Source organism: Pygocentrus nattereri, chromosome 30, assembly GCF_015220715.1.
Source record: "Pygocentrus nattereri isolate fPygNat1 chromosome 30, fPygNat1.pri, whole genome shotgun sequence".
Classification (NCBI taxonomy): Eukaryota; Metazoa; Chordata; class Actinopteri; order Characiformes; family Serrasalmidae; genus Pygocentrus; species Pygocentrus nattereri.
In genome coordinates, this window is record NC_051240.1 from 16,605,972 (window position 1) to 16,625,923 (window position 19,952).

Consider the following 19,952-nt stretch of genomic DNA (forward strand, 5'->3'; position numbering starts at 1 on the left):
GCATTTTGAAGCGACGTCCTATGAGGAGCGCGATGCCTGGGTGCAGGCTATCGAGAGCCAGATCCTGGCCAGCCTGCAGTCCTGCGAGAGCAGCAAGCAGAAGGTAAACCTGCCATACGTCATATCATATGCCGTAAAATTCCAGTTATAGCAGCAGGAACAAGGAACACACTGTAAAACATCACTTATTTTCTTGTAGTTTAAGCTGTAGTAGATAATTCAGCATAACATAAAATGTTTTTCCACACATTTTGTGCAATTACACATTTCCACCAGAGAGGTCTCCAAATCCCCAAAGCATTATTTTTTTATCATTTAAGTGCTCAAAACATCATGTTGGCAAACATCATGTTGGCAAACATCATGTTGACACTGAGTCCAGACCCAGACGCTGTCGCATGTGGACCTGGGCCTATAACTAAGGAGAATTATTTAATTTCGACTGGGTGGCCGCTTTTATTCGACGTAACTTTTCTAGCGTTTATGGTAGCTTTAGCAGACCAATTGCATGCATTGTAAAAATCACATGTGACGCTGCTCAGCCAATCAGATCTGTGCTTTCTGTTGAGCACTGAGACTCAAGTGAGCCAAATTAGAGAAAACTTGACAATATATATTGTTGAAATGTGACTGACTGTACTTTGATTGAACATTGTTATCGACTACATAAGATATACCTACTACTTCAGTAAACAGTATATGGCACTGAATCATAATGCAAGTTAGACATTATGATGTTCTGGACCTTTACTTTCGGAAATTTTCTTTGATGGGACCTTGTTGAACTTTAATTAAAGACCTCTGCCCTAGTCCTTTGTTGCCAAGTCAAATGTGCATCCTTTTTTTTAGTTGACCAAAAATATTACTGCTTTGCCTCTGGGCAGAAATTAAAGTGACTGAACATTGATTAGGTTAATTAGAGTAGCTGTTACAGTAAAACTGACAATTAGACCAGTTAAAAATGTAATGTATTTATATATTGAATAGAAAAACAATCATGTGGTTAGAGAGAAATCAGTGTACTCGTGACCAAGTTGGATCACATGTATTCTAATGTAATGTTATAATACAAGGGCTACAGTTATAACCAGTTTATATGTGGGTATGCAGACGGTCTTTTCGATATTTAATCATTTCTGAATTTATTTTACTTTGACATTGTAAGTTAGATTGTGCTGAAATATCAAATCTCGGGTATCTGTCCCTTGATGTGATCCCCCCCAGTACGCAATGTAGCAAAAATGTCACCACTAAATGCACATCCACGCCATCACCACACACAGACACACACACACACATACACACACAATTACAAATAGCAATTACTTTAGAGCTAATGTGGCCCCACTCTGCTCGCCTGTTCCCCAGCTCCAGCCTTGGCTCTCCACCCGCTTGCTGTGTTTATGCCTCAGGCCACAGGCAATTGCTCTTCAGAATACCTTTTGCAGAGTGCCTCTGTTTTATTTATTCTCCTTCTTTTGTTTTATCCTGTGCTTTTAAATCATACTTTATCATAATACAGCAAAATGCAGGATACCACAGGCCAGTTATGATGCTTGATCATAAATATCAGAAGTGGCTTTTCATTAGATAATGACTGTGTTTGTGATTATAGGGGGAAAAAAGAGGAAGGAGTGTTATTTTTAGGGTATTATTAGAAGGATTGTCGTCATTCTAAGATCATTGAGACGCCCTGAAGTATGTTAGAGCTATAGTCAGGCCGGAAATTTTGTTCTGAATCTGAATACAGTCCAAGAACCTTCTGGCCGGGCCTGACCAACCCAACATGCCTCTCTTTTTTGAGTCTGGACCCGATCTGAGCCTGGCAGAATCCTAATTGAACTCGACCTATTCCAGCCTCAATCATGTGATCATGTTTTGAGGGCAAAACTGACCTGAACTGGACCATCATCAGCCAAAGTCATAGCATAGTGTAGTGACAATAACAGCCCATGTTAGAGCAAGAATGAATATAAGAAATATTCTATAACTGAATAATTAACTGCGAGTTTGAAATGGTTTTGAACATCTCGCATTGTTTGAGTCTACTTTCCATACTGTGCTGATCTCGCACTGTGGTACTGATATAGTGAGATTTTTACCTGTTTAATACAAAAAACTCTTTCTGCACAGATAGGTACATAGAACATGTTGAGCATGTAAAAAAATAATTAAAAACAAAAAACATTTCTGGTCCAACAAATCAAATGTACTCATCAATTCCTTTTTTTCTCACGAGTGCAGGCGTTGTGGACTCAAAAATGATTTAAAGTAGTGAAAGTAATGAAGACTAAACTAAAGCGGGGGAAATTAAATGAATTAAATTAAAAGTGAGTTGTGGGTTTTAAAACCCCAAATTTGAAACTTAACACTAGAATGACTGAAGCTATGAAAATTTTTGTAAGGGAAAGCAGCCCCCATGTAGCCCACTCCCCTGCTGTGAAGCGATTAAAGCCTGTTGTCTTAGTAATGATGAGGAATGCATTGGAAGCACCACCACAAATATGTACAGTTGTGTTAACATTTCATTAACTACAAATGCGTCAGAACGCGTTAATCTCGAAGACGAGTTTGTTCAGAATCAGCTACTTATCACGTAGCATCAGTGCATTTGAGCGTAGAAGCTGAGCGTCTATTCACTTCAGTGGGACTGCATGGAGCGGGTTTTTTCATTGCTTCGAAACTCGCCGGTCCTTCGAAACCCAACCTAAGTCCCACACAATTCAGAGAAATGACATCCACATCTGATAAATATTTAAAGTTTTTCTGTGTCTGTGTCAATCAACAGTCGCGTCTGACCAGCCAGTCTGAAGCTATTGCACTGCAGTCAGTCAGGAACATGAGAGGAAACTCTCGCTGTGTGGACTGTGAGGCCCAGAGTGAGTAACTGCTTTCTGTTGTTAACAATGGAAACATAACCTCTGCAGTATATGAACATATCCAGAAACAATGCTCTCTCATACTCTCTCTTTACCCTGCTCTCTCCCTCCAGACCCTGACTGGGCCAGTCTCAACCTGGGTGCTCTGATCTGTATTGAGTGTTCAGGTATCCACCGTAACCTCGGCACACATCTGTCCCGTGTGCGCTCTCTGGACCTGGACGAGTGGCCTCTTGAGCTCATCAAAGTCATGTCTGCTATCGGCAACGAGCTGGCCAATAGCGTGTGGGAGGCCAATGCACAGGGGCGACTGAAGCCTGCCCCAGATGCCAGCAGGTAAGAGGAACTTCTTGATTTTTGCTTTTTAGGTGTCATCAAAGAATAACACTAAGGGTCAGGACTTTTTTTTCTCTATTGGCCTGTTTTCGTTGTTACTTATTGTATTCAAGCCAACAAGGGATCAGGATGGGTTTCTCAAAAGCATCTAAGCAAGTAGTGCGAACCTGAGTGCTCTCTCAGCTAGTCAAGATGATCTTCACACTAAGGGCCTGTTTACATGTTGCATTAACGTGTTTTTGGTGATTGGATTACGTTCGGATTTCTCTTGAGTGAGCGGAAAGCCGGGTGTAAACACCCACAGGACACGTTGTGAGCGGATAACGATCGAATCACCCAAACTACATTTGGAGGAGGTCAGAGATGGATCTCGAACACTTTTAATGCAGATGTAAACAAAATGCCTTTTCATTCTCCAATTACGTGAGTGGAAATATCTGCTAACTAGCACAAACAAGGAAACAAAAGATATGAGATGCGTGAGGCTGAAGTCATCCATGAAACAAGTGCCTTCATGCACTAGGGGTGGGCTGAACAATCGATTATTGGATGCATCGCGATGCGGACGTGGACAATTCAGAATCAATTCACAATGGGCAAAAATCTGTCTAAATTTTAATTGAAAATGTGCTGTTGACAGAACAGAAAAGGTGGAACTGCAGCACCCAGACAGTTTGTGGCGACACATAACAAAAATAAGTAAGATGTGCCAAACTCAACTAAAATATTTTGTAAACATTACAAACACAAGAAACCATATTACAAATTTCCACCTAGAGGAGGACAAAAAACACCTACCAATCCATCGAGTGCCATCGAGCAAGAAATGTCAAAGCTTCCGCCCAACTCAGAAAGGACGAAGCGAATCACAAACTTTGTTTCAACTTTCATTGCCAAGGGTTTCCGTCCACACTGAGTCAATGAGACCCAGGGTATTCGTGCCATGTTGGACGCTTTGGAGCTGAGGTACAGCGTCCCGTCTCTCTGATGTTTTACTGACTAACCGACCCCCGACTCTACAACCAAACCAAAGCCGAAGGTTTAAAATCACTAAATAAAACGGGTAGGACAGCTGTAACGTGATGCGTGGACATCCACTGGCACAGAATCTTCTGTCACCATAACCGCACATTTCATCGCAGATGAGTGGCAGTGAATGTCCCATGTTCTCCAAACAAGAGGGGAGAGAGAGAGAGAGAGCCTTCCAGTTGACTTGGCACATCGCTTCTGTTTGTTTTATTAATGAAAGATATTGAAAGAAAATTCATTCAGAATCATTACAAATGCATCTTGTTTTAAAAGTGCCAAGTCGTCACACGGTGAGAAAAAAAAGACATCTTATATAGAAAAAAAGATGCATAGATAATCGTTTTATAATCACATCGCAGCCTCTGAATCGTAATCGAATCAAATCATGAGGTGCCTAGAGATTCCTATCCCTATCATGCATTCCAGGTTGATGAAAGCATACAAGCAAAGCTTGTGGACTCGTATCGTAATTGGGAAAAGAGTGAGCAAAGGTAACAGCGTAATTGTTGATGTATCTTTTATGTGAGGAGTATACAGTCGGATCTCATCTGGTCACGCCTGGGATGCATTTTGGTGAAAAGTGTAAATGGAATTAGGCCAAAAAATGCGAAGTTGAAACAGGCTTTAAGATGCTTTTGGAAACTAGGTCTAGAGTGGTCCAGACCTAAAGACGGCTCTCTGAAACACGTTCCACCAGCCCTTCTTTAATGGTCACTTTCTGGCCACAAAACCGCTCTTGGCTGGATATTTCATTGGTGGTGGACTGATATCCACCCTGTAGTGACACTGACGTGTGTAAAAGTCACTGCAACACTACTGTGCCAGAACCACACACATTGCCATGCCATTACCGTGTCAGTGCTGTCTTGGACTTGATCCATTACCCAAATAAAATCTGGTCAACAGCGGTCCTGGAGTCAAGAACCCACCATTAATGAATTTGATAGCGTATGACTGACAGATTCTACATGACAGCTTATGGGTGACATTATTTAACTGTATTCTTGTACAGTGGACCTATAAGGTTTGGTGGAAGTCATAAACTGTCCGCTGAGTGGAAGTACAAGGTATGTGTTTCTAATAAAGTGGCCAGAGAATGTGTGTCTTATTTCATACTTATAACAGCAGCTCTGAGTCCCATGCTCTGGTTATGTCTGCATTTTTTTCATGCTCTAACAGTCCCAACCCAGTTCTTGTAGCCCTTGATAATTAGTTAACCCTTAAAACCATACAGGCCCATATGTGGGCTCACATTTCTGTTCCTTGCTTTTTTTATATTGAGACAAATGAGAGCTATGTAGCTTTATGAGACAGTAAGTGATGTTACATTGCAGTCATTGTTGAAAATGTGTTATTAGTATATGTTGAATATAAATGTGGAAAGACTAAGTATTTCTTTACATCTCTCCTCAGCTATTTTTGGCTACTGTGTACAGGTCATTCATATTTCAGCACTAGGAGAAAAGAAGAAAACGTACATTTAACAGAAAGATTACACAACTAGGAACAGAAACACCATCTAATGTACAGCTACAGTTCTTTGGGATATTTTTCCACGTCTTCAAAATCCAGTTTTAGAGTTTGTTTTTCTGCTTCTCTCAATCCGTGTAATACCAGCTGCAAGTTTAGACTCAGGTGCCCTATTTATATGACCCCTTACACTCTCTCTACTTTCCTTCTCCTTAGAAATCTCAGCAGTAATGAGTAGTTTGTGCCTAATGGCTGTTTTGACTCATAATTAAGTAAATGAAGGGTGGTTTCTGACTCTTGTTGTGTACTGTAAACATTAGTTTTGCCATCATTACTAAATGATTTGCAGTGTTTACTGAATAATATGGGAAAACCACCCAAATTTGCAGAGTATGAGATTCCCAGGGCTAGGATTGAGAACCACTCTATAGCTCATCTATAAGCTCCATGTGCTTGACTGATGAACATTGTCCTACTTCTTGCTGCACAGACGGACGAGATCATAGAGAGTTGTCAGTTTGACTTTTCCCAAGTCTAACTGTGGGTAATACTGCACCCCCCCCCCACCGCCCCGCGCTCCTCTCCCTCCCCCGCCGTCTTTAGCTGTGTAATTATCGGTAGAGAGGTCCAGCCCCACCAGCCATCATAACAAATTAGAGCTGACTGCCGGCCGCAGGAATATCGACTCCCCGCTCCACGCCGGCCTCATTACTCACCAGAAGCACCTTTTAATTACTCGCCCCCTCCAAAAATCTTTCCTTATGGATCCGCAGTTTTCGGCCACTTGCCATCAATGTGTTAATGCGTTTATTGTTCCTCATGTAGCCGTTTATTTATGTACGCGGAGGGCCTGTGGCCCTGCAAGTGAACAGCAGAGATTACCGAAAGGGTCGATACTATCTCAATTAACCCCAGCCCACGGAGCCCGCCACTTCAGCCATCGCTCTCCTGCTGTCAATAGCACCTATTCTAGCATTTCTTAAGTGGCTCCTGACTAGCACCTTACTGCTCCAACGGAGGGGGAAAGTATTTCTGAAATTGTGCGAGTTTGGTAGCAGTTTACTGAAGTACATGACTGGGTGTGGGTGCGATATTTTATTGTTATTGTGATAAATTGCATCACAGTACACTTTCCTGAGCTGATCATTGGTCTAGTTAGTACTTCTACGACATTAAACACCTGCTTGTATCATAAAATAGCTTGTGAGCAACATCTAATGTGTAGTAATTGCATTAAATTGCGTAGATGTCAGTCTGGGTTCCCAATCCCAGTCCTGGCGATCGATCCCACGTTATTCTTATTTCTTTGCTTTGTCTCGTCTAGCACACCTGATACTACCCATTAACTAATTAAGGGTCCTTGTGGGCTTAGACAGGTTAATTAAGGGTTCTTGTGGGCTTGGTTAGGTATGTAGAGTAGGGAAAATATAAAGGAGTATTTTCCATGGCCTTTTTTTAAGACCTGTGTCTTTTGCTGCTGTTGCTGTTTGCACGTTAGGAAAACTGAATATTGTTTTGCGTAGAAGAATCACTGGAAGTGTCATGATGTTATATTTTTTACTATTTTGTCCACCTTTTTGACAGAGCATGTGTGTAATGTTTGTCTGTATTGCACAAACAAACATTTGCCCTTTTTGAGGCTTCCTTTCTATATTTTTACTGGTCACTTTCAGTAGTGAGTGCATGTGTATGCATATATATATATATATATATATATATATATATATATATATATGTAGGCGGCACGGTGGCGTGGTGGGTAGCGCTGTCGCCTCACAGCGAGGAGGGCCTGGGTTCGATTCCCCGGCCGGGCGGCCAGGGTCGTCTCTGTGTGGAGTTTGCATGTTCTCCCCGTGTCTGTGTGGGTTTCCTCCGGGTTCTCCGGTTTCCTCCCACAGTCCAAAGACATGCAGTCAGGCCAATTGGACGTGCTAAATTGCCCCTAGGTGTGAGTGTGTGAGTGACTGTCTGTGTCTGTCTGTCTGCCCTGCGATGGACTGGCGACCTGTCCAGGGTGTATCCTGCCTTCCGCCCGAAGACTGCTGGGATAGGCTCCAGCGTCCCCCCGCGACCCTGACGGAGAAGCGGCTTAGAAAATGGATGGATGGATGGATGGATATATATATATATATATATATATATATATATATATATATATATATATATATATGGGTGTTTCTGTAACTACAGACAGCTTTGGTTGTTCATGTTCTTAGAAAAAAATGTCTAAACCGTGACGTTTCCTTACTATAGCAGAGTTGGCGTGAGGACGTGCTGTGATAAAGACTTACTCACTGTTTTTGAGTAGAAATGGCTAAGAGCAAGTCATATTACTCTGGCTTTGGCAAACAACTTCTGATGTGTTTGAATTTATGATGTGTGATCATGTTTCTGTAAGAACGCATTACGTGTGAAACTGTTTAGAGAAAAAATGACTTTCATAACTGTTTAACAGTTGTGTTTATTTAGTATTATTATTATTATTATTATCTATTAATTTAGCCTTTATACAAGGCAGTTCTGACCGAAAAAGACTCTTTTTATGCCTTGGAAAATTTAGAAAACGGATGCGGAAGGACATGAATAAAACTGGTATTTTGACTCAAAATATGCTTCATAAATTATATTAGATCTCAGCGTTTAGCAGTTTATATGTGTAAGTGAAGTGTGTTAACACGACTAAACTAATCTCTGTTAGCTAAAATAAAAATATCCAAAAATTCACAGATGAGAAACTTGCTTGCAAAAACACCCATTTGTGTGTGTGTGTGTGTGTGTGTGTGTGTGTGTGTGTGTGTGTGTGTGTGTGTGTGTGTGTGTGGGGCGGAAGTCAGCCTCAGTGTTTCAGTGCTGTGTTGCATCTAATTTGCTCTCTCCTCATCAGTTCTTGGGCAGCTGAATTGATTAAACTTGTGACCGTCCAAATAGCTGAATCTAACGGGATAAAAATCGTTGAAAATATTGCTGGTGATGATGTCGAATCTGTTCGACTGAAAGAACGTAGAGCACTACATTTATAGACTAGGCCATGTAAATGGGAGAGGATATAAGAGAAAGTCTTACAGAGTTAATGATTAAATTTTGCAGAGTTAATGATTATTAATTCATTATTTACCCGTTATTTAGTAAAGTTTTTAATGCAGTTTTATAAATGCGTCAGAAGTGCATTTCCCTTCTGTTCTGTGTCGTGTTTCTCAGTAAAACACCATCAGGGAGGGTCTCTGAGCTGTGATTGATAAGGTGGGTCTGAGAAGGAGGTGAAACATAATATTGGTTAATATTATTATACTGGTAATTTGATATGTTACAAGATTCGTATTAACATGATCGAGGAAAATGGACTAGCAAGCAAGATGCATTTCATTAGATTTTAATTGCTTTTATTCATTTGTTGTGTTTATTTAGATTTCCAGTTTTATGCAATTTGGGTTTTTATTGTATTAAGTTTTATTGTAATTATTACCTATTAGTATAATTACTATGTTTTTTTTTTTGGGGGGGGGGGGCTATTTTTTGTTCTTCTGTTCAGTTGACATGTATGTATTCTCCATAGCTTTTGTGTTTTATGACAGTATTGCTGTGTTTTGACTTGCTGCAGTGTGGTGCTCGTTCCTAGGTGGCTGAATAGCAGTTCAAGCAGTTGCGTGTGTGTGTGTGTGCGCGACATACAGAGAGAGAGAGAGAGAGAGAGAGAGAGAGAGAGAGAGAAAAGGAGAAGAGCGCTCTCTCTCTCCTGTGCCGTGTTCAGGATTGGTGGCTGATAAATGAAAACCCTCCCTTGTGGTCTCTCAAGTGAGTAATAGAGCCCGAAATTTCATTTTGCAAGCGACTGATTTAATGATCCAAAGGGTAATTAATGGGCTGATTATCTTAATGTTAAATATGGCCAGCAGCAATTAGACTGACCTCCCGCCTGTCAAGGTCTGGGCCACTCTCGCCTTTCAATTAGGGCCCACGTTTGGAGGGGGAGATGGAGACAGTCACTCGTTTGCTGCACACCTCCATCTCTTGGCCTGGCTCGTCCCTCGTTCCAGCCACTTTCAGACCCCAGGCGGGAATTATCTTTGAGAGCTGTTCTGCCTCGGCCTTCGTGGAGCTTAAGAGAGAAGGGACGTACCGGGAGTCTTAGTTGATGTCATTCAGGCGGTCTTTATCTCCGTTAGTACTGTGCCATACAAGCAAGTAAACTGGGCAATTGTATTTCTTTCATTGAGGTGTACGGTCTAAATGGAACAGGATTTTGTCCAGTTTTATAATGAAAATAGTCTTATAATGTAAACAGTGTGCGTCAACAAAGTACCTATGAACTGCAAGTGTGCTGAACGTGTTTATAGCTTAATTTCACCAGTTTGGAAATGTAAGGAGGACACAATTGCAGGTGAACATTATGGCCAAAATACAACATCACAGTTCCTTTAACAAGAGTACACAATAGTACACATGATGAAACCAAAATTCAGGATATACTATATACTTCTTTTTTTTTTTTTTTTTTTAATGGTTTGCATTATTATTATACGCAACGGAAAAACACAAGGTAGAAAGGAAAAACGCTTCTATTATTTATAGCCAGTCCTTCAAAGAGGAAGAAACTGAGCTGACAAATGAAAACGTAAACTTTACGTAAACTTTCAAAAAATTCAGCATCCTCAACACCGGAACACTTTGGAGGCTGTCATTTCAAAGTCTGAGGCTGTAAAAGCTGGTAGCTTTCTATGAGGATCTTTCCTTTCTGCTCCTGTTGTTTTGCTGTGTCCTGCTTATTGTGGGACGTTGTGTTTGAAGCTCTTGAACATGTGCTTCCTTTTAATACTTGGCATGTACAGTAGTAAGAAATCACTTATCTAACGTCCCTCGTAGAAACCATGAAGTAGTTCCACACAGGTAACCTTTTCCCTTCCGATCTGTTGCTGCTCTGACTGAATGGAGAAGAGGCTTTCAGAGTGTTAGACTGTTGTTAGATTTTTACTCACTGTTGTAGGTCTGATTTTTTTTTTTTTCCTCCATAGAATAGCCTGCAGCTTTATTTTTTAAATTTTATTTTTTAGAGGATAGTAACTGAAAGTGCCACTTTTGATAATTTCTGCCTAAAAAAATTCAGTGGCAGGAATTTTTGTGCAAAGAAATGAACAAAAACTGAGTGCAGCTGCACTAATTTACTAAATATCATAAAAATGGGAAAGTCATAACACTAAAATCAACCACTCACTCTTCTGTATATTAGTCTATTCAAAACATTGTGACAAAGTTATTTAATTTTTTAGTTTCTCAGTTATTTCTTTTTGCTGTCAGGCCTGGCAAGTCTGAGCCTCTTCAAACACCCATATTAACCTTTAATGGCTCTGTTACTGTTAACTGCCAGCACCTCTCTGCTTACTAATTCAAGATTTTTAGTGTGTGTGTGTGTGTGTGTGTGTGTGTGTGTGTGGTCCTCTAACCGGTGAGGCTTATTTACTAAATGCCTAGTGCTCTCTTTGTAATGACACATGTAGTTGATCAGTGGATTTTGAGTCTTGACCGTGTCCACGATATGCTTAGAAAATCGTCTTGTGGCACATTTGCGACATTATGACCATAGGATAATATAGTGTTGTGCCTCATCCTAATAAAAGACGTTTTTTTAAATAGGCTGCATCGTATGTGAAAAATTTTCCCTACTGTTTTATTTCAATTATGTACATGTACATGCATATAAGGCCTACTTACCAGGCTGTGTCTTTCGTATCATTGCCTTCTTTTATCGCCCAAATTGAGAGCTTCAGGAGAAAAAAACAAAAAAAATTATACTAATGCAAAGTGAGACAAAAAGATGATCTACCCATAAAGAAATGTCATAAAATGAGAGTCATGACAAAAAAAAACCAGATTAAATGTAATGAATGGGATTTTAACCCCTCGCTCTCCTGTATCTTGGTGTATTCAAAATATTGTGGGTGCAAGTTATTTAATTTTTTAGTTTCTCAGTTATTCCCTTTTGCTGTCAAGCCTGGCAAGTCTGTGCCTCTTCAAACACCCATATTAACCTTTAATGGCTCTGTTAAACTGCCAGCACCTCTCTGCTTACTAATTCAAGCTTTTTGGTGTGTGGGTGTGGGTGTGTGTGGTCTTCAAACCGGTGGGGCTTAAGGGCAGCTTTTACACACACAAACGCACTCACACACACACACACACGTTTTAAGCTTTAGGTCTTGGCATGAGTGCTCTGTGGTGTCAGCCAGGCCATGTTTAAGTCTTATTGTTTTAATTAGTGTGATGCGGTCATGGACACCAGGGCCCCTCCCCAGCACACACACCCCCCCCCACACACACACAGGGTGCCTGGCTGTATTAGAGGTCCAGGCAGCGGCCGAGTGACAGCTGTGCTAATTGCGCCTCGTGGTGACTTATTGGGAGGGTGGCGCTCATTGGCAGCCAACGCTGCCAACCCTCGCCTCTGTACTGACGTTTTGCAGCCTGTCAGCAAGCGTGACCATCTCTGCCTACATGCAAAACACTCTGCTCAAGCTGGGCCATGTGTTTTTTTTATACACTGCTTTCTTTGTTTGCATCTGTATGGCAGAGGATGTAACCTTAGTAGCAGTTCACTAATGTTAATGACATTATCAGTATCAGTGGGCAATGCGATGAGAACGTCATCATCATGATAAATTACATCAGAATGCACACTGAGTATAATCAGAGACCACCCTTTCATTATTTCACGTCCAGTTAAAATGACCATCAAATACAAGTTATTCAAGCTTCTGGGTCAGAAAACATATTTAACAGAAAATTATGAAGAATAAACAACTAAATATGATATCGGATTTTTCCATATTAAATGTGTCTGCTCATTACTATTTTATGTTTTTTTCCTCACCTCCAAAGTTCGGTCTTAGAAGTTGGTTGTGTTTTCTGCTTCTCATGGTCCAAATAATCCCAATTACAAATTTGAACTCACCTGTTCAGTGAACCTCACAGCTCACTTTGTGTTTCCTTTTAATCAGTAAGGACCTCTTGACAGCTCCACATCCCTTCAGACCCTTAGTGTTGAGTTGTCTTCACACAGTGGAGAGATGGACAGAAACACACATGGATTTTTTTCAGATCTGAAGCAAAAATGTAGCTTGATTTTGACCGTTTTGGTCAGCCACATCTTACCCAGTTGTTAGGAGTCACATTTTTTAAAAATAATTTTTCAACTCCAGCTTCTTATTTTCCTTTGACTTTACACTTTCGTATGCAAGCCGATAATCTTGTGTCTAATTTCATTGGAAATGTATCACAATAACTTGTACTTAATGGCCGTTTTGACCAGAAATTAAAGTATCATCTCTGGGTTTTTGTATATAAAGTATTTTATGTCATCTTAGTTTCACTCTCCAAAGGAAAAAAGATCTCCCCAAACTGGTAACTTTACATGAGAGGGAAACAAACATTAACTTTTAATGTAAGCTAATGTGAAGAGATTTTATTCAAAGGAATTTTGGAGTATTTCTGTAGGTCCAGGCATAATGAAGTTTTCACACAGCCTAAAGCTCGAATTATGTAGAAAGCTAAAAATTGTAGAAAAAAAAAAATATATATATATATTTTGAGATGACAATGTTACCCATAATCAGAATTTTTAGCTCGTTTAAATCTGCAATGTTATTGGTTACATTTTCTTATCGTTCTGGCCTGGTGTTACATATATAACACATCGGAGATATACGTATGACCCAATGTCCTGACATTGTGTGTGTCTGTCTCTGTGTTCCATGTCTTGGTGCAGTTACGTCCTCATCCTAACCAGACAGTTGAGATATTGGTCTCTCACACACATGCAGGCTCACACAGACTCTCTTAAGTACATACCTCATCATGACCAATGTCTGAGCTGTAATAATTCAGCTGTAAGCGGGTAAAAAAGGAGCGTCTTTATGGCCAGAGATCAGTCTCATAAAGGGCAGCGCTAACAGATTTAAAATTAGACCTGCTGCTTATTCTGGCAAAGGGGTGCAGGTGTGCTTCCCCAAAGCCAGGCTGAGATTGGGCCCTGGGGATCGAGGAGGAGGAGGGGTGTAGCGACCTAATAATCACCCCAGAGTTTAAGAGGACATGCTGGGGCTTGACTGCTTCTCATCATCACCATGACCGGAAAGCCAGACACAGTCTGTATAACAAATATATGGTATATGTAATTGTAAAAAAGAACACTGTATTATCTGTGCCTTTTTGTTATTTAAATTTAGTGAAGACCTCAGACACAGACCTCAGTCCCTGTCCCAACGCAGGAGATAAGAGTTTACAGGAGCGCTGAATCACTAACAATGTTTACATGCAGCCTAATAATCCGAGTAAATAACGCAATCGGAATAGAATAAGTCCATCTAAAAGCCTCAATCGGAGTAGTCTAGTCTGATAAAGGCCATGAATACAATTTCTGTCTGATTGAACAAGGTGGGTAAACCTCTAAATGATCCGCTAAATAGAAGAATAATATCCGTGTAAACGCCTGAATCCGATTACATTCCCAATCGGAGCGTGTAAGTCCGTTCTGCATGTGCGTTGTGTCTTAGCGAAAAGTTTATACCGTTTAGCATAGCGGAGCAGAAACTTTGAGTTTTACGTTATGTTTACGTCACGTCGTCTTCTGCGAGTTTATTAAGTGCATGTAAATGCTTTGATCAGATTACTGACAAAATCTAATTTTTTTTGCAGTTATCAGATTATTAAGTGCATGTAAATGCGCTCAGTTAGTGTGTCTTGACTCCTAATGCTGTGTTCTCATACCATTATAAATGATTTTATGGGAAGAGCTTGTTGTAAATATGTAATATTGCTGTCTACTTGCTTTGTTAGATGGAATAGAGAACACTTTCTTTTTGAGGCGTAGCCTAATTAAAGAAATACTCCACGATGTTTAGGCTAATCTTTATGTGCTGCATGGTTGATTCTAACAGTCATTTTAATGCATTTCCGGCCTGTTGTGTTTTAGGTTTGTGAGTATTCCCTTAATCATATTAAAAAAAGTTAATTATAAGATATTGCAGTGTTATATCACAGTACTTAGCAGCTTTAAAGAACATGAGAATCGCATCCCACCCCAGATCCTTGAGCATCGTGATCTTGAAATTCACTCAGAAGAGAAAGGGAGAAGTCTCACTTTGTCCGCTCACATATACGAGTCCACCAGGATTCACTGAGGTCCATTACATACGCATTAAGTAGCTGCCTGCATGTGTCACTCACCGGCCTTTCTCTTGTGATAAAGCCCTGTGATACAAGCTGACCCGTGTTTCGCATTTTAAACAGTCCTGCCTTCACTGTTCCTTCCGTTCCAGACAGACGTGGTGCAAATGTTTCAAATAATTGGCTCCCCATTCTAATTCATCTGTGGAAAAAAAAAAAATGAAAAAGAAACGAGCTTGATTATATTAGCCTAATAGACATTATTTTTTACATGACTGCCTGCCATTGGCCATAATCATGTCCCAACTAGGTTAACAAGCCTTCCAATTTAGTATTGACATTGAACCGACTGACAAGAGCCAATGAGCGCGCGCCTCTGTGCCCCGGTCCCCATGAGTAGGTATGTTAATATGTACTAAAGTCAAAGCAGTGGGCCTGTTTTCTGCCTGACTCATCATATTGTCCCTTGTCTTTTATCTGCGCTGTCTACCAATTTAATAATGAGCAGATATATCATGCATCGTGTGCTTGCTCTGCCTGTCCTTAGATCGCTTTATCTCCCTTTTTCCTTTTGCGCTTAGTAAGAGTATAATTGCTTGAAAGTAGTTTCTGTGTTATGTTTATTGTTGTAGCTTGAACCAGTACAGGATTCATTAGTTTAAGTCAAAGAAATTGCATTTATTAGTGCTTGAAAATTATTCCTTGATTCCTCCCTTATTCACTGAAACATTGACCACCTTCTCAAATCAGTATTTAAACTGATGCTTGCTTTCCTAATGTTAATCGGATTGATTCAGTGTTACTGCATAGGCACACACCTCATTGTATCCGCTGTAGTTTTTCAGTAACTGTTATGTGAAAGTCAGTATTTTCAGTACAGCCTTTGTCCAGGATTGATCAGTATGAAACTTGTAACCTGTCCTGATTTTAAGGAGCTGAAATAAAAAAAAAAAACTGGTTATCTGCCAGTTAATTTTATATGATCAAAAATTTCAATTACTCAGTTCTTGATTGTCAGAATTTCATAGAAACTCAGAATGAACAGGTTCTTCAAGAAAACGTCCGGGCAATGGCAATATGAATATCATGTTGCAGTATGCTTCTTTTTAAGTATATTGTCAGGAGTTAAGGAAACAATGATTAGAAACAATAAATCAGAAAAACTAAATGTGATGCATATCAATAATCAATAATTTCATATTTTTGCCATAATGCCAACTTTTTTTTTCTGGTGGGATTTTCAATTTTTTCAATAAATAGTAAAACCTTTATATTATTATTAGTATTATCAATCAAGCAATATATCGGTCAAGCCCTATTGGCTCACTTGGTAATGATAGCGATGTATTATGCTTCTGCTTTGGTGGTTGATAATGCATAGTGGTGTAAATCCACTCTTCTGATCATCTCTCTCTCTCTCTCTCTCTCTCTCTCTCTCTCTCTCTGCCTGGCTTTTGGCCTGTATTTGCATGCCGTCACTGAAGCGTTCTGATCCTATAGATGGAAGTGGAACCTCATATCAGCGTGGCCCATTGCCTCCAGAGGGACTGATTTGACTGTAGTGTGGGCCAGAGCTCAGTCAGAATGAATCTGCCCATAATAAAAAAGCGCTGAGCTTAATTATCTGTGTCTATCCAAGGGCAGCTAACGACTAGGCTGGAAAGTGTAATTGATTTCAGACCCCTGTGTTTTTTCCCCTGCAAGAAAAGAAAGAAAAGAGCGAGAGACAGGATTCTCTCTCTCTCAGAAGGAAATTGTCCCTTCGTGGCTTTTTACTCCTAATAAATGGCATACATTCCCCTCACTTATGCTGCCTTGTGTCCGTCGCAGCTACCTATTAGAAGATATTGCGATGCACTGAAGCGTGAGAACCTAAATTGCACTAGAAGTAGGGTGGTCTTAGCTAGGGGTGTGCGCTGATCAGCTGATATTCTCTCCCAATCCTGCTTTGCTCCTTGGCTCCCCCTACAGTTGTAGGGTGTATTTCACTTTTACATCACTGTCGGTCTATACACATCGTGCGGTGAGCCCCCCTCATGGATCAGCTGTACACGTGCATTTGTTCACGAGCTGAAGGATATGGAATCTGACTCCTGGACTCACGCGCACTTGGGTCATGCAGGCATATGGACGCTATAGATTACACTCACGATTTCAGTTGTTTCTATGTGTAAATATCTAAAATTGCAAGTGTGATCTGTGGCGTAAAATATGCCTGCGTGATGTGCTTGCACGTGAAGGGTAGTCTGATTCTCCCAGGGAGAAATATTTGGCACAACACCAACAAAAACAACATCAGGAGAGAAATAGCCATGTCAATTAACAGGCAATTGCAAGCGTTCAGCTTCCGAGACTGAGGTTCGACGACTTTTGACAAAGTCTTTAAGCAGAAAGAAAGTCTCAGGTCAACAAAGTAAGTAGTAAATTCTCAGTAGAAATGCAGTGGACCTTCTTAGTCTGTTCAGCACTTAATAAAAGTACATAAAAGTGCCAAACCCTCTGAATCTTAGACGATTGTCCAGTTAAGCAGTACAGATGCTTTCACTAATTTAACATAATGAAATTAGGAATTACAAGCTAAATGTTAATGACTCAAGTAAAAGAGTAGATTACTTTCCTCACAGATATATTTGGGTAGAAGTAAAAATATCACTTGCAAATGATTTCAGCAAAGTACAAATTAAACAGATTTTTTTCTAGAGTACAAAAAACAGTGAATGCAACTAATTGCTGCCCAACTCTGATTATGCTTTCACAGAAACTAGTTCAGATCAGTGCTGCCATGGGCGCAAAGAAACTTTGCATTATCCATTGTGTGAGAATGGCTTTCATTTAATTACTATAACAAGATGAATGTGTGTGTGTGTGTGTGTGTGTGTGTGTGTGTGTGTGTGTGTGTGTGTGTGTGCACGTGTTCTGGCGTCTGTTTAGTGCGCATGTGCAGGTGAGGATTCGCCGCTGTCCATTTGACAGATTTGTCCTGTCAGAGTTCATTACCTGTGAGTCTGTGGGACTCTAATGAGCTGAATTAGTGGTATAATTAGCCTAAAAGAAAAGAGCACTGGCATTGAGCTGAAGCAGACTCCTCTCTTTGGCCTGGCTGGAATTAATGATTTACTCCCCAGCCCCCCGTAACCCATATATCTTCAACCTCAAACCTGCAGTTCACCCACTTGTATCTCTGAATGGACTGCCATTGATATGGGCTAATTCCTGAATAGAATTAGAAAAGGCCTGTGAATCCCTCTTGGCGTTAACATTGCTACCTGTTGATGTACCTGTATATATTGATTCAAGTGATTACTACTGTGAGCTGTTGAGCTTCCATCGTGTGGCAGATTTACTCTGCTGTGAATGCAGGTACGTGTGTGTATGATGCTCAGTGCATTACACTGGTTTGGTCACCCCTGGTCAAATAACGTTTTCTTAATTTTCCAGTTGAGAATAAGTCAACGCATTGCTGCACGTTTAATGCACAATTACTCTGTTTATTTGCTGATTTTAAAATATGCACCTGTGCTAAAGTTGTGGCACATTTAATGTAATCAGTGCATTAAACTCAGCGTCAGGGGTATTTAGACTTGTGGGTGGGTTCATAAAAATGGTAAACGTGTCTATTATGTGAATGGATTTGTTGCAGACCGATTTGAGTGCTAATAGTGCCCCTTATGGAGAATATTTAGCCTGTTAAATATGAGTAAGTTACAAGAGAGGTCCATTAGTGGAGGTCCATGAGTGAATTCATGTTCTGTCTTTGCAGCTTAGTTTCCATTTATGAACTGTATGAACTGGAGAGTGAATGATTTGGAAATCTAGAAGTGTTTAAAAAAAAAAGAAACGAGAAAATTTGTTTTTCCATGATATGGGCCATTTAAAGGCTCACAGAATCTCCTATTGGTGGATTGCAATATCTGTGTGTGTGTGTTTGTATGTGATGGAGGGCTAGATGTCTGTGTGTGTGTCATGGGCAGCAGCTGGAGGGCTGTCCAATCCTGCGGCCGCCTGTTAGCATTGAGTAAACAGCTACTGGCTTTGAGCTGGACAGGAAACACTGGCAAGTGTGTAAACACCAACTCACAAAGTGCTCAGCCAGGGAGAACGCATGACACACACACAGGAAACCATCCTCACAGAGATTGACACCGGCTCCCATTAATCCCCTCCTCCCGCGAACTGGCCCTCTGCATTCCGCCCCACTGTTTCCAACAGCGATTAGGCTACATCTCCTCTCCCGCGTCCCCCTGTCCCCCCCAACGGCGCAGAAATGCGATCTAATTAAGCTGTCACTCAAAACTCCTGGAATCATCCCAAACCTCCTCAAAACTATTTTCAGAAATGAGCTCCGTTTTCAGCACCATGACTTGAATTGAGAACAGTGAAGTACAGACTCAAGGAATAGTTTAGTGAAACTGAAAATGTGCGGTTTTCCCTTTAGTGCAAACGCAGCCAATCTGCCCACCCATGCTTGGTCTTTGAAGCCGGCATCTTTAGTTTTGCACTTGAGCTACAAGGCTATTCTCCTAGGCTGTCGTCCTTGGTTATGTACAGTACTGTGCAAGTTGAGGATTAACCACTTACTTGATTTCATGTTTCAGTGTCTGGACAAAGCAGAAGATAAAGAGATAAGATGATCCTTTATTGGTCGCACAATAGGAAAATTATCCGTGTTACAGCAGCAAGGGGAGAGCAAGGCGCTCAAGAAAATGAAAAGAAGTAACAAGAAGAGAATTAACAAGCAAGTCATTAATTAAGTGCTTAACAGGGTTTTTACAGTTTGTTACTTGTTACAGTAAAGACAATGTATCGCTGCTGTCGGAACAAAACCTTGTATCTCCAAAATGAGAACTTTATAGGAGAAGGAAAAAACATGCTTTACTTTCAACGTAAGTCATTGTAACCAAACGTTTTGTTCAAGTTATTTTGGGCCGTTTCGTTAAGTCCATTCATCATGAAATGTACACACAATGTAAAGAGTAACGGGCATTTTCTAATTATGTCAAAATCAGAAAATCGACAAAATTGGAGATACAAGGTTTTGTTCCGAAAGCACTGAGATATATATAAAATACTAAAAGTACAAAATAA

At 40.5% G+C, this 19,952-nt stretch overlaps 1 protein-coding gene across 5 annotated transcripts in view; it reads left to right on the plus strand.

The window, feature by feature from the left end:
- The window catches only part of agap1 (ArfGAP with GTPase domain, ankyrin repeat and PH domain 1), a 234,420-nt gene that overhangs the window by 202,154 nt on the left and 12,314 nt on the right, over nucleotides 1-19,952 (plus strand). For all 5 annotated transcript variants that reach the window (XM_017714945.2, XM_037536619.1, XM_017714940.2 and 2 more), the window contains 3 exons: nucleotides 1-103; nucleotides 2,789-2,879; nucleotides 2,993-3,215. The exon at nucleotides 1-103 is cut by the window's left edge and continues 52 nt beyond it. In XM_017714945.2, coding sequence (XP_017570434.1) covers nucleotides 1-103; nucleotides 2,789-2,879; nucleotides 2,993-3,215 — 417 coding nt within the window. The remainder of the gene's footprint in view (nucleotides 104-2,788; nucleotides 2,880-2,992; nucleotides 3,216-19,952) is intronic.